This window comes from Oratosquilla oratoria, chromosome 18 (assembly GCF_046742065.1).
Source record: "Oratosquilla oratoria isolate Oo_2021 chromosome 18, ASM4674206v1, whole genome shotgun sequence".
Taxonomy (NCBI): domain Eukaryota; kingdom Metazoa; phylum Arthropoda; class Malacostraca; order Stomatopoda; family Squillidae; genus Oratosquilla; species Oratosquilla oratoria.
In genome coordinates, this window is record NC_134794.1 from 54,818,059 (window position 1) to 54,833,670 (window position 15,612).

The window sequence follows — 15,612 nt, forward strand, 5'->3', positions numbered from 1 at the left end:
GGTATGTAAATGCCACTTTGATTGTTCTTATTAAATTATAAGTTTCTCCAAATATCTTATTTATATGTTTCTCAGGTGACATATTATTCATAACAATGACTCCCAGGTCCTTCTCATTTTCTACTTTTTTTATTCCTTCTTCTCCCAAATTATATGATCCTGTTATTCTGTTTTTGCTTTTTCCAAATTCCATTATACTACACTTTTTTGTATTGAACTCCATCTCCCACTTCCTACTCCATTCTTGTACTTTATTTAGATCTCTCTGTAGTGATTCACAATCTTCTTCAGTTTTCACTCTTTTCAGTAGTTTTGCATCATCTGCAAAGAAGCTCATATAGCTTTCAATTCCTTCATCCATATCATTAATATATATAGCAAACATTATTGGGGCCAGAACTGTTCCCTGCGGGACACCGCTTATTACTTCATTCCATTTTGAGTGCTGATCTCTTATCACTACTCTCATTTTTCTTTCTTGCAAAAACTCTTCCATCCAATTTAGCAATTTACCTTGTATTCCTCCTTCATATTCTAATTTCTTAAGCAACTTTTTATGTGGTACTTTGTCAAAAGCTTTTTTTAGGTCTAGAAATGCACAATCAGCCCATCCATCTCTTTCTTGTATTATATCTATTAGCCTTGAATAGAAACATATTAAATTGGTGATGCATGACCGTCCTTGTCTGAATCCAAATTGCCTTGGATTTAGTACGTTGTTTTTTTCCAAGTATTTTACCCATCTACTTTTGATAATTCTTTCACAAATTTTTGCTATTGTACTTGTTAGAGAGACTGGTCTATAGTTGGTAGGTTCTTCTTTATTTCCTCCTTTATATATAGGTACTATATTTGCTTTTTTCCAATCTTCTGGAACTTTTCCTTCTTTTAAGGAACTGCTTATTATGCTATGTATTTTGTCTGCCAGTTCATTCCTGCATTCTTTCAGAATCCAGTTTGCTATTTCATCTGGCCCATGCGATTTTCTGACATCAAAATTACCCAAGTGTGTCAATATTTCATTCTTTGTTACTTCTATTTCTTCCATAGGGGGGACTTTTTCTTTCCACTCAATCTCTTCAGGTTGTATATTTTCCCTTGTAAACACTGATTTAAAATGTTTGTTCATAATTTCTGCCATTTCCATTTCCTCAGTGTATTCAACTCCTCCTTGTCTCAATTTCTCCAAGTCTTGTTTGTTTTTCAGTTTATTGTTTACAAATCTGTAGAATAGTTTTGGTTGATCTTTACACTTTTCTATAACATCTTTTTCATATTTTCTTTTTTTCTCTCTGCACTTTTGTACATATTCATTTCTATAACCAGTATATATTTTCCATTTTTCAGGTCTTCTGTCTTTTTTCCATCTGGTCCAGGCTTTGTCTCTTTTGTCTTTTAACTCCCTACAACTTTTGTTGTACCAGCATTTTACATATTCTTTTTCTTGTTTTTGTCTTGGGACATACTTTTCCACTCCTTTTTTTGTAAATTTTTGTCAAAATATTCCATTTCTCTTCCACTGATGTTTCTTCTTTGTATATTTCTTCCCAGTTTTCTTGTTGGAAGAATTCTCTTATTTTATCAAAGTTTGTTTTTTCATACATCATTCTTCCTTTTCTATATTGTTCATTTCTTTTCATATATTTTTCTTCATTAAGTTCCAGTTCCATCAATATGTGGTCACTTTTACCTATTGGTGTTTTATATTCAATCTTGTCCACTATTCTAGGTTCAGATGTAATTATTAAGTCTAGCCTCGATGGTTCTTCTTCATTTCTATACCTAGTGTTCTCTTGTATCCATTGTGTCATTGAATGGTCAGTAATCATCTCAAGTAGAGCATTTCCCCATGAGTCATCACCACTCTTTACTGTCATTTCTTCCCAGCAGATTTCTTTGCAATTAAAGTCGCCCATCATAACTATTCTTCCTCCGTCTTCCATTATTTTAGTTAATGCTATCTTTGTGTCCTCTAGCATACTTTTATATTCACTCTCCTCCCATGAGGCTGTTTTCGGAGGCACATAATTGATCACAAATTTTCTGCTCTTCTTATCTCTGTCTTCCACTTCTATCATAATCATCTCTACTGTATTCTTTCCATATATGACACCTTTCACGTTTATATCCTTCTTAGTCAGGAACATAACTCCACCCCCTTGTTTTTTCTCTCTGTTTCTAATCCAATAATTGTATGCATCATGTCCTACACTGTTGGGTGGTAGTGGGCCTTTTAATTTTGTTTCTACAATTCCCATTATGTCCGGTTCTTTTTCTTTCAAATAATCATTCAGCTCATTCAATCCTGTTATTAATCCATCTATATTTGTGTAAGACACTCTTAGTTTTCTGCCACTTCCATTGTGTTCTCTGTTTCCCTTATGTTTTTCTTTTGTATGTCGAACTTCCTTAGTTTCATGTTCACTACTCTCCAATAGAATCTCTCTTTCTCTGACTCCGTTCTGTTCTCGTTTTTTGTCTTAGCTTCCAGTCTTTTCTGCTTTTCTTCCTCTCTTTCCTCTTTATTCATTTCTCTTTTTATCCATATATTTTTGTATTGTTCACTTGTTGCTAGTTTCCCTGTTTTGGATAAGATATTCTCTGCCGTTGTTTGTGACTTGAATTTAATCTTAATTGGTCTGGTCTTGTCTGTGCTATACTTTCCGAGTCTAAATTTCTCTTCGATTTGTTTCATAATTCCTGGTTCATCTTCCTGAACTGATTCTAGTAATTGGCTTACTTTTTCATTTTCCTCTTTGATTCTTGTGGTTCTATCTGTGTTGTGTTTCTCTTCCATTCCTAATATAATTATACATTTCTTCTTGTCTGCTAAATCCCTTACTATATTCTCCTTTTGTCTCATCACTTTAATAACTGAGTCTTCAGTATGTTCTTTCAATTGCTGTTTGACTATGTCAGTGAATGAAATCTTATTTCCTTCTTGGGTTTGCTTCCAATTTTTACTTTCTTTAGCTATTGTTTCTCTGTTTTCTTTACTATTCTTCTTCAATTCCTCATTCTCCCCCTTTACCTCTCTTAACTGTCTTTTTAGTTCTTCTATTTCATCAGTTAAGTTTTTATTCGCCTTTTCCAGTTCTTCCAATCTTTCAACCCTTTGTAAAATGGTGTTCATATGACCTAACCTACTCTCCAAGTCCTCGATCACCTTATCAACCTTCTTCTCTAGTCTTGTCAGTCGGGGGGGGTTTGTGTCCCCCCCACTCTCTTTAAATCCCTTGAAAATATTCTCATCACTTTCTGCTATATTGCTCCTATCTATACCTCTAATCTTCACATTCCTATTAGACATGTCGTCATCATCCAACTCGTCTTGGGGTCGTTTGTCTACCTTACGGCGGCCCGTCAGGGCCATTTCCTCCACCTCCTCATTACCTTCCATTTCCCCAGCAATCCCTCCCCCTCTCCTCTTTCCTTACTTTCCCACTACCCCACGAGCAATTTCCCCCCACCCTGCAAATACAAAAAGGCACTTCTCTTTGCGTTGGGATCCACAATCTTCACTTTTCTTCAGAACGTTCTTCAAGCCGTCCGTTCGTTGAAAGTGTGTGTGTGTGTGTGTGTGTGTGTGCGTACGTGCGTGTAAAAGAATGACCACTGGGAAAGACAGTATTTCATATGGTACAAAATCGCTTTGCTTTGTTATTTTTTCTTTTAGCATGTACACATGTATTTTACGTAGCATTTACTGTTCTTACCACAAACACAATGCACAAACCACTCACAAACGGTTTACTCCATGTCCTTCACACCACGCAACCCTTGTCTACATAAAAATGTAGAGCACTTACAATTTCCTGCTAACACGAATGTTATTGTTTGCTGGCGGTCGTATGACGACGTTGATCGTTTGTTATTACTTGTTTATCCGTATATTTTCTGCAAATGAAAGGAACGGGTGAGTGGAATGTGGTTTTCAATTTCTTCAACTTGATTTTGGGCTTGTTAACATTAGACTAAAATCTGTGGAGATCGTGATTGATCCGATGGGATTTATAGATTATTAGATATGTTAGAACCATGTGATCATATTCACCTGATGCCACTCCCATCTCCTCCTTTGTGACAGGAGCTTGGTTGACCACCGCACTCGGAAAGCTCACCGGTACGTCATCCGGGACAGGGACCTGCTCAAGTACCTAGGCGGACTGGTCGTCTTCGTGGCCGGATACTTGGCAGCATGGGCAGCCCTCACTGCCCACCTGGCCACCGAGGGCCATTCGCCTCTCACTGTTGGGCACACGCCCGAGGGACTCGCCTTCAATGTGTGCCAAAGCCTGTGGTGGGAGTACGTCACAGAAGCAGGTGAGCAAGGAGGTCCGTCAAGAGTGGTCAAACAATAATAAAAAAAGATTATTTCAGTATTTCAGCCTATTGAATGAAAGTGAAACATCACCAACCGTGGTAATAATTCATCATACACACTGCCACGCATATCAAACCAAAAGAATTTTTATTTGTATAATTTTCACAGGATAGTTCACTAGATATAATTACTAGAGTGACCATAATAAATATAATTGTTTAATCGATTATTTCATTTGTTATCACTATTACAATGAATACTACTACCACTACTACTTATGTTTTTTATTATTATAAGAGGGGGTTTATACGGTTAACGGTTCGTTCGTCGAACGCGGTTCGACAGACACGTATTTACCTAGTTGTATTTTACGGGAAGGGGAGCTATGCTCGTGCTGTCCCGTTGTCATATCTCATTATATCTAAACTATTTTTAAATTCATGTATTGTTTTGCACACACCACTTTCTCATCTAACTTGTTCCAAATGAAATGTCTATTACTCTGTGAGGAAAGCTGTTCTTTTTCATATCTTCTATAGCTGTCTTTCTTGATTTTCTTTCCGTGTCCTCTTGTATTTCTATCATACGTGTTTAAAGTGATGTGTGAACGTGTGAATGGGGGTATTTGGCTGTCGAACACGTTTAAACCCCCAAATACCCCGTTCACACATCACTTAAACACGTGTCTGTCGAACCGCGTTCGACGAACCGTTAGACCGTGTAAACTCCCTCATAGTATTATCTTTTATTATTATTATTATTATTATTATTATTATTATTATTATTATTATTAATATTATTATTATTATTATTATTATTATTATTATTATTATTATTATTATTATTATTATTATTATTATTATTATTATTATTATTATTATTATTATTATTATTATTTATTATTGTTGTGGTTATTGTTATTGTTATTATCATCACCTAACCTAACCTAACGTTCCGATTGGGGTTTGTCCGTTAGGGTATTGTCCGTTCACCACCATACCCACATGCATGCCGTTGCTGTTTGTCCAATATTTCCTTGTTTTACTGTTCCCTTCTATGTTTTTGTATTTCTTCTATCTCTTTCAACTTTCTATTTATCACTTATGTAAGAATGCCATTCACCATATCTTTCTGTAGGAAGTAGGTAATGTTCCTTTACGAGGGTGAATTAAACAGGAAGAGGATGGCAGGTAGGCTGTGAGGAGGGCGGGGTTGAGCTTGGGGAGACTGATATATAGTAGCAAAGTGACTTGATCTCCTGTGCTGCCTATTCAGGGGGTGACTGAGAAGTGCAAGGGGGAGAAGATGACTGGTTGTTCAGACCACATAGCTCTTTGATCTTAAAGTACCATTGGCTTCTATTTACCTGTTTGAGATGGTTGACTGCTTGGATAATATGACATTTTGGCAGTCTTAATTTCATGGATGATTTTGTTGCAAATGCTCCTGTAAAGGCAGGTGTCTATATAGAATGGTTTGTTCCTCTGTCCCATCAGTTATTTAATCCATGGTGTAATCCAGGGAATGTCTGAGGGGTGCAGCATGGTCAGAGTCTTGGTGCAAAAAAAAGTGGTTATAAGCCTCAGTGATGGTATTAACATAATTATCCCTCTAGGTGTCAACATCATTACAAAGGATCATGAAGGGATTACAGAGGGAGAGCATGCTGACAGGACACCTTTTGGTCCATAACTAGGTTGGATGCAAAAATAATGATAATAGTGATAAAAAGAATTATAATGTAAATAATAATGAATAGAATAGATATATGTATAGGTATTGTTAAATAATATACATACATACATACATATACCAAGGCTTTTTCCCCCTTCCAAGGGAGGTAGCCAAAAAGGGAAAGGCATAAAAACACTCCCACCCATTTCATCCCTAAATACACTCCACACCCCTCCCACAGGTAAACAGGTAAATAGTAAGTAATAATAAATTGACAGATAGCTAATAATAAATGAAAATCAAGCAAATAATAAACAAACAGACAAATAATAACAAACAAATGTTATAAAATAAGTGGTAGGCATTACATCATCTTGCTTAGGTGTTTATCTAAGTGAATCTTAAAGCTTTGAACTGAACTACATTGCACTGCCTCTGGAGGAAGTTTATTCCGTTTATTAACTACACAGTTGGTGAAGTTGTTTCTACCCACTTCCAAATTAAATATATTTCCTGACAGTTTGAGACCATTGTTTCTTGTCTTATTCTCATTCAGTGTGAAAATTGTCACTTTTGATGTCAATTCCCTTCAGAATCTTAAAGACCTGTATCAAGTCACCTCTGAGTCTACGCTTTTTTAGGGAAAATGGATTCATATGTTTTAGTTGATTTTTGTATGATTTATTTTTTATATTTGGAATCAGTTTTGTGGCTCACCATTGTAATTTTTCCAATCTGTCAATGTAATAAGATTCTCTGACCAATCAATGAGATTTGGTGACCAACCTTTAATGAGATTCGGTGAATTCTGACCAGGGATGGTGTACTATCCACTGCTCAAACACTCATGATTGAGTCAGGGGTGGGCCTATGAGTCCTGGCAACAGCTAAGCCCACAGCTGGGGAGGTGGTGGGAACTGGGGGCCAGAAGATAGAGAGGAGAGTGCTGCATCCCATGGGTGGTAGGGGCAGGGGTGGTAAGTAGTATTGATTCAGGTCAGTCATGATAAGGTCAAAGCTATTCTTACCATTTGTTGGGAAATCTATGACTTGAGTAAGATGGGGTGTGTGTATTTACCTAGTTGTATTTACGGGAAGGGGAGCTATGCTCATGGTGTCCCATCTTCATATTTCGTTTTATCTAGACTGTTTTTAAATTTGTGTATCATTTTTACACACCACATTCTCATCTAACTTGTTCCAAACATCTAATTACCCTGTGGGGAAAGCTGTTCTTTTTCAGGTCTCTTCTATAACTGTCTTTCTTGATTTTCTTTCCATGTCCTCTTGTATCTCTATTATCCCATTTTATTAGATCCTCTCTATCAATAATTTGTATGCCTTTCATGATTCTATAAATAGTTATCAAGTCTCCTCTCTCTCTTCTTTGCTTTAATATCTGTAGCTCAAGTTTTACTAGTCTCTCTTCATATGATAGCTCTGAGAGTATTGGTGCCAATTTCGTAATTGCTCTTTGTATTCTTTCAAGTTTTGTTATACATTTTTTTTGTACTTGGTGACCACATCGTTGCTGCATACACCAATCTTGGTCTCCTCAAAGTGACCAGTATTTTCTTCACCATTTCTTCCTCCAGGTATATAAATGCCACTTTGATTGTGCTTATTAAATTATAAGTTTCTCCAATTTTTTTTTTTTAATATGTTTCTCAGGGGACATTCATAACAATGACTCCCAGGTCCTTCTCATTTTCTACATTTTTCAATTTCTTCCTATCCCAATTTATATGGTCCCACTATTCTTTTTTGCTTCCTCCAAATTTCATTATACTACACTTCTTAATATTGAATTCCATCTCCCACTTCCTACTCCATTCCCATACCTTATTGAGATCACTCTATAGTGACTCAGTCTTCTACAGTGTTCACTTTTTTCAACAATTTTGCATCATCCCCAAAAAAGCTCATATAACTTTCAATTCCTTTATCCATATCATTAATATATATAGCAAACATTTTTGGGGCCAGAACTGTTCCTTGTGTAACTCCAGTAATCACTTCATACCAATTAGGGTGTTTATCTCTTATCACCACTCTCATTTATCTTTCATGCAAGAAGTCTTCATCCACTTCAGCAGTTTGCCCTGTGTTCTTCCTGCAGTTTCTAATTTCTTTAGCAATTTTTTATGTGGCATCTTTTCAAAAGCTTTTTTCAGGTCTAGAAATGCACAATCAGCCCATTCATCTCTTTCTTGTATTACATCTATTAGCCTTGAATAGAAACACATTAAGTTTGTGACGCATGGTCGTCCTTGTCTAAATCTGCCTTGGATTTAGTACGTTATTTTTTTCCAAATGCTTTACCCATCTAATTTTGATGATTCTTTCACAAATTTTAGTTATTGTACTTGTAAGGGAGACTGGTCTATAGTTAGTAGGGTCTTCCTTGTTTCCCCCTTTATATATTGGTACTATATTTTCTCTTTTCCAATCTTGTGGAACTTTTCTCTCTTTCAATGAACTGCTTATTAGACTATGCATTTTGTCTGTTAGTTCATTCCTGCATTCTCTCAAAATCCAGTTTGCCATTTCATGTGGTCCATGTGATTTTCTGACATTGAGATTACTCAAGTGATTCATTATTTCTTTCCTTGTTACTTCTATCTCTTTTATAGGGGGACTTTCTCCTCCCACTTGACATCTCTTAAGTTGTATGTTCTCCCTCATAAACACTGATTTAAAAAGCTTGTTCATGATTTCTGACATTTCTATTTCCTCAGTGTATTCAACACCTTGTAGTTTTTCTAATTCTTGTTTGTTTTTCAGTTTGTTGTTTACAAATCTGTAAAATAGTTTTATTTGATCTTTACATCTTTCTATGACATCTTTTTCGTATTTTCTCTTTTCTTCTCTGCACACTTGTACATATTGGTTCCAATAACTAGTATATGTTTTCCATTTTTCAGGTCTTTTGTATTTCTTCCATTTGGTCCAAGCTTTGTCTCTTTTGTCTTTTAACTCTCTACAACTTTTGTTGTACCAGCACTTTACATATTCTTTTTCTTGTTTTTGTCTTGGGACATACTTTTCCACTCTTTTTTTTTTTTTTTTTTTAATTTTTGTCAAAATATTCTATTTCTCTTCTACTGTTGTGTCTTCTTTGTGTATTCTTTCCCAGTTTTCATTTTGAAAGAATTCTCTTATTTGATCAAAATTTGTTTTTTCATACATCAGTCTTCCTTTTCTATATTGTTCATTTCTTTTCATGTATTTTTTCTCATTTAGTTCTAGTTCTATCAATATGTGGTCACTTTTACTTATTGGTGCCTGGTATTCTATCTCCACTATTTCAGGTTCTGATGTGATTATTAGGTCTAGTCTCGATGGTTCTTCATTTCTATACCTAGTGTTCTCCTGAATCCATTGTGTCATTGTGTTGTCAATAATCATCTCAAGTAGAACATTTCCCCATGAGTCTTCTCCACCCTTTACGGTCATCTCTTCCCAGCAGACTTCTTTGCAATTAAAGTTGCCCATCATAACTATTCTTCCTCCATCTTCCATTATCTTGTTTAATGTTATTCTTGTGTCTTTTAACATACTTTTATGTTCACTCTCTTCCCACAAGGCTGTTTTTGGGGGCACGTAGTTTATTACAAACTTTCTGCTCTTCTTATCTATGTCTTCTACTTCTATCATAATCATCTCTACTCTATTCTTTCCATATGTGACACACCTCACGATTATATCCTTCTTAGTCAGGAACATAACTCCACCCCCTTGTTTTATCTTTCTGTTTCTAATCCAATAATTATATGCATTGTGTCCTATGCTGTTGGGTGGTAGTGGACCTTTTAATTTTGTCTCTACAATTCCCATTATGTCCGGTTCTTTTTCCTTCAGATACTCGTTCAGTTCATTCAGTCTTGTTATTAATCCATCTATATTTGTGTAGGACACTTAACTTTCTGTTATTTCCATTGTATTCTCTGTTTCTTTTTTGTTTCTCTCTGTTATGGTCCATTTCCTCAATTTCATATTCAATACTCTCCAGTAGAATTATTTTTTTTCTGACTGTTCTGGTCTTGTTTTTTTCTTTAGCTTCTTTCCTTTTCATTTTTTCCTCCTCTCTTTATTCATTTCTCTTTTTATCCATACCTTTTTATATTGTTCACTTGCTGCTAGCTTCCCTGTTTTTGCTAAGATATTCTCTGCTGTTGTTTGTGACCTGAATTTAATCTTAATTGGTCTGGGCTTATCTGTACTATATTTCCCAAGCCTAAACATCTCTTCAATTTGTTTCATCATTTCAGGTTCATCTTCCTGAACTAATTCTAGTAAACTGCTTACTTTTTATTTTTCCTCACTGATTCTTAAAGTTCTATCTAGGTTATGTTTCTCTTCCATTCCCAATATAATTATACATTTCTTTTTATCTGCTAAGTCTCTTACTGTATTCTCCTACTGTCTCATCACTTTGATAACTGAGTCTTCAGTTTGTTCTTTCATTTGCTGTTTAATTATGTCAGTAAATGCAACTTTACTGTTTTCCTGGATTTTTTTCCAACCCTGTGCTTCTTTTGCTATGGCCTCTTTATTGTCTATAATATTCCTCTTTAATTCTTCATTCTCCTCTTTTACTTCTTTTAACTGTCTTTTTAATTCTTCTATTTCATTAGTTGAATTTTTGTTCACCTTCTCTAGTTCTTCCAACTTTTCAACTCTCTGCGCAATTTTGGTTACGTTACCAAACCTGTCTTCCCAATGTTCGATCATATCAAGTTTCTCCTCTAGTCTTGTCAATCAGGGGAGGTTGGTATCCCCCCCCACCCTCATTAAATCCCTGGAAATTATTATCCTCACCTTCCATTGTGCTGCTCTTATCTATATTTCTAATCTTTACATTTTTGTTAATCCCATCACCAGTATCATTGGTCCTCCGTTTGTTTACAAGACGTCTGGCCTCTTGGACCAAGTCTTCCCTCTCCTCATTTCCTTCCATTTCCCTCAGTAATCCCTCCCCTTCTCCTTTTTCCTCACTTTCCCACAACACCACGAGTTATCCCCTTCCCTGTAAATACAATAGGTACTTCATTTCCATTGAGGTCCATGAAAATTTCACTTTTTCTTCAGAACTCCAATCATCGCCGTCCATCCGACAAAAGTGTGTATTTACCTAGTTGTATTTTACGGGAAGGGGAGCTATGCTCGTGAGGTCCCGTCTTCATATCTCATTTTATCTAAACTATTTTTAAATTCATGTATTGTTTTTGCACACACCACTTTCTCATCTAACTTGTTCCAACTGTCTATTACTCTGTGAGGAAAGCTGTTCTTTTTCAAATCTCTTCTATAGCTGTCTTTTTTTCATTTTCTTTCCGTGTCCTCTAGTATTTCTGTCATCCCATTTTATCAGATTCTCTCTGTCAGTAATTTCTATGCCTTTCATGATTCTGTAAGTAGTTATCAAATCTCCTCTCTCTCTTCTTTGCTCTAGTGTCTGTAGTTCAAGTTTTTCTAGTCTCTCTTCATATGATAGTTTTGAGAGTGTTGGTGCCAATTTTGTAATTGCTCTTTGTATTCTTTCAAGTTTTTTTATACATTTTTTTGTACTTGGTGACCATATCGTTGCTGCATATTCCAATCTTGGTCTTATCAGGGTGATTAGGATTTTCTTCACCATTTCTTCATCCAGGTATGTAAATGCCACTTTGATTGTTCTTATTAAATTATAAGTTTCTCCAAAAATCTTATTTATATGTTTCTCAGGTGACATATTATTCATAACAATGACTCCCAGGTCTTTCTCATTTTCTACTTTTTTTATTCCTTCTTCTCCCAAATTATATGATCCTGTTATTCTGTTTTTGCTTTTTCCAAACTCCATTATACTACACTTTTTTGTATTGAACTCCATCTCCCACTTCCTACTCCATTCTTGTACTTTATTTAGATCTCTCTGTAGTGATTCACAATCTTCTTCAGTTTTCACTCTTTTCAGTAGTTTTGCATCATCTGCAAAGAAGCTCATATAGCTTTCAATTCCTTCATCCATATCATTAATATATATAGCAAACATTATTGGGGCCAGAACTGTTCCCTGCGGGACACCGCTTATTACTTCATTCCATTTTGAGTGCTGATCTCTTATCACTACTCTCATTTTTCTTTCTTGCAAAAAGTCTTCCATCCAATTTAGCAATTTACCTTGTATTCCTCCTTCATATTCTAATTTCTTAAGCAACTTCTTATGTGGTACTTTGTCAAAAGCTTTTTTTAGGTCTAGAAATGCACAATCAGCCCATCCATCTCTTTCTTGTATTATATCTATTAGCCTTGAATAGAAACATATTAAATTGGTGACGCATGATCGTCCTTGTCTGAATCCAAATTGCCTTGGATTTAGTACGTTGTTTTTTTCCAAGTAGTTTACCCATCTACTTTTGATAATTCTTTCACATATTTTTGCTATTGTACTTGTTAGAGAGACTGGTCTATAGTTGGTAGGTTCTTCTTTATTTCCTCCTTTATATATAGGTACTATATTTGCTTTTTTCCAATCTTCTGGAACTTTTCCTTCTTTTAAGGAACTGCTTATTATGCTATGTATTTTGTCTGCCAGTTCATTCCTGCATTCTTTCAGAATCCAGTTTGCTATTTCATCTGGCCCATGCGATTTTCTGACATCAAAATTACCCAAGTGTGTCAATATTTCATTCTTTGTTACTTCTATTTCTTCCATAGGGGGGACTTTTTCTTTCCACTCAATCTCTTCAGGTTGTATATTTTCCCTTGTAAACACTGATTTAAAATGTTTGTTCATAATTTCTGCCATTTCCATTTCCTCAGTGTATTCAACTCCTCCTTGTCTTAATTTCTCCAAGTCTTGTTTGTTTTTCAGTTTATTGTTTACAAATCTGTAGAATAGTTTTGGTTGATCTTTACACTTTTCTATAACATCTTTTTCATATTTTCTTTTTTCCTCTCTGCACTTTTGTACATATTCATTTCTATAACCAGTATATATTTTCCATTTTTCAGGTCTTCTGTCTTTTTTCCATCTGGTCCAGGCTTTGTCTCTTTTGTCTTTTAACTCCTTACAACTTTTGTTGTACCAGCATTTTACATATTCTTTTTCTTGTTTTTGTCTTGGGACATACTTTTCCACTCCTTTTTTGTAAATTTTTGTCAAAATATTCCATTTCTCTTCCACTGATGTTTTTTCTTTGTATATTTCTTCCCAGTTTTCTTGTTGGAATAATTCTCTTATTTTATCAAAGTTTGTTTTTTCATACATCATTCTTCCTTTTCTATATTGTTCATTTCTTTTCATATATTTTTCTTCATTAAGTTCCAGTTCAATCAATATGTGGTCACTTTTACCTATTGGTGTTTTATATTCAATCTTGTCCACTATTCTAGGTTCAGATGTAATTATTAAGTCTAGCCTCGATGGTTCTTCTTCATTTCTATACCTAGTGTTCTCTTGTATCCATTGTGTCATTGAATGGTCAGTAATCATCTCAAGTAGAGCATTTCCCCATGAGTCATCACCACTCTTTACTGTCATTTCTTCCCAGCAGATTTCTTTGCAATTAAAGTCGCCCATCATAACTATTCTTCCTCCGTCTTCCATTATTTTAGTTAATGCTATCTTTGTGTCCTCTAACATACTTTTATGTTCACTCTCCTCCCATGAGGCTGTTTTCGGAGGCACATAATTGATCACAAATTTTCTGCTCTTCTTATCTCGGTCTTCCACTTCTATCATAATCATCTCTACTGTATTCTTTCCATATATGACACCTTTCACGTTTATATCCTTCTTAGTCAGGAACATAACTCCACCCCCTTGTTTTTTCTCTCTGTTTCTAATCCAATAATTGTATGCATCATGTCCTACACTGTTGGGTGGTAGTGGGCCTTTTAATTTTGTTTCTACAATTCCCATTATGTCCGGTTCTTTTTCTTTCAAATAATCATTGAGTTCATTCAATCCTGTTATCAATCCATCTATATTTGTGTAAGACACTCTTAGTTTTCTGCCACTTCCATTGTGTTCTCTGTTTCCCTTATGTTTTTCTTTTGTATGTCGAACTGCTTTATTTTCATGTTCACTACTCTCCAATAGAATCTCTCTTTCTCTGACTCCGTTCTTTCCTCGTTTTTTGCCTTAGCTTCAAGTCTTTTCTGCTTTTCTGCCTCTCTTTCCTCCTTATTCATTTCTCTTTTTATCCATACCTTTTTATATTGATCATTTGTTGCTAGTTTCCCTGTTTTGGATAGAATTTTCTCTGCTGTTGTTTGTGACCTGAATTTAATCTTAATTGGTCTGGTCTTATCTGTACTATATTTTCCGAGTCTGAATTTTTCCTCAATTTCCTTTATAATTTCTGGTTCATCTTCCTGGACTAATTTTAATAAACTGCTTACTCTTTCATTTTCCTCCTTGATTCTTGCGGTTCTATCTGGGTTATGTTTCTCTTCCATTCCTAATATAATTATACATTTCTTTTTGTCCGCTAATTCTCTTACTATATTCTCCTTCTGTCTCATCACTTTAATAACTGAGTCTTCATTATGTTCTTTCAATTGCTGTTTGACTATGTCAGTGAATGAGACCTTATTCCCTTCTTGGGTTGTTCTCCAATTTTTAGCTTCTGTAGCTATTTTCTCTCTGTTTTCATTACTATTCTTCTTCAATTTCTCATTCTCCTCCTTTACATTTCCTAACTGTCTTTTTAGGTCCTCTATTTCTTCAGTTAAGTTTCTGTTTGCCTTCTCTAGTTGTTCCAACCTTTCAATTCTCTGGAAAATGGAGTCAACATTACCTAACTTACGTTCCAAGTCCTCGATCACCTTATCAACTCTCTCCTCTAGTCTTATCAGTCGGGGGGAGGGGTTGTGTCCCCCCCACCCTCTTTAAATCCCTGGAACATATTCTCGTCACTTTCTACTGTATTGCTCCTCTCTATACTTCTAATCTTTACATTTTTATTAGACATTTCATCATCACTCAGTCTTTTGTTTACCTTTCGCTTGTCTGGCTGGGCCAAGTCTACTCCCTCCTCATTTCCTTCCATTTCCCTCAGTAATCCCTCCCCTTTTCCTCTTTCCCTACTTTCCCACTACTCCACGAGCAATTTCCCCCCCACCCTGTAAAAACACTAGGCACTTCTCTTTGCGTTGGGATCCACAGACTTCAGTTTTCTTCAGAACGTCATCCAAGCCGTCCATTCGCTGAAGTGTGTGTGTGTATTTACCTAGTTGTACCTAGTTGTATTTTACGGGAAGGGGAGCTATGCTCGTGAGGTCCCGTCTTCATATCTCATTTTATCTAAACTATTTTTAAATTCATGTATTGTTTTTGCACACACCACTTTCTCATCTAACTTGTTCCAACTGTCTATTGCTCTGTGAGGAAAGCTGTTCTTTTTCAAATCTCTTCTATAGTTGTCTTTTTTTATTTTCTTTCCGTGTCCTCTTGTATTTCTGTCATCCCATTTTATCAGATTCTCTCTATCAGTAATTTCTATGCCTTTCATGATTCTGTAAATAGCTATCAAATCTCCTCTCTCTCTTCTTTGCTCTAGTGTCTGTAGTTTAAGTTTTTGTAGTCTCTCTTCATATGATAGTTTTGAGAGTGTTGGTGCCAG

General features: G+C 35.5%; 1 protein-coding gene across 7 annotated transcripts in view; it reads left to right on the forward strand.

Moving 5' to 3' along the window:
• Positions 1–15,612, forward strand: part of smog (G-protein coupled receptor 158 smog) — a 205,192-nt gene that overhangs the window by 98,827 nt on the left and 90,753 nt on the right. For 5 of the 7 annotated variants that reach the window (XM_076201999.1, XM_076202000.1, XM_076201996.1 and 2 more), the window contains exon 8: positions 4,088–4,335. In XM_076201999.1, the coding sequence (XP_076058114.1) occupies positions 4,088–4,335 (248 nt within the window). The remainder of the gene's footprint in view (positions 1–4,087; positions 4,336–15,612) is intronic. The other 2 variants (XM_076201997.1, XM_076202002.1) reach the window with 1 other exon arrangement.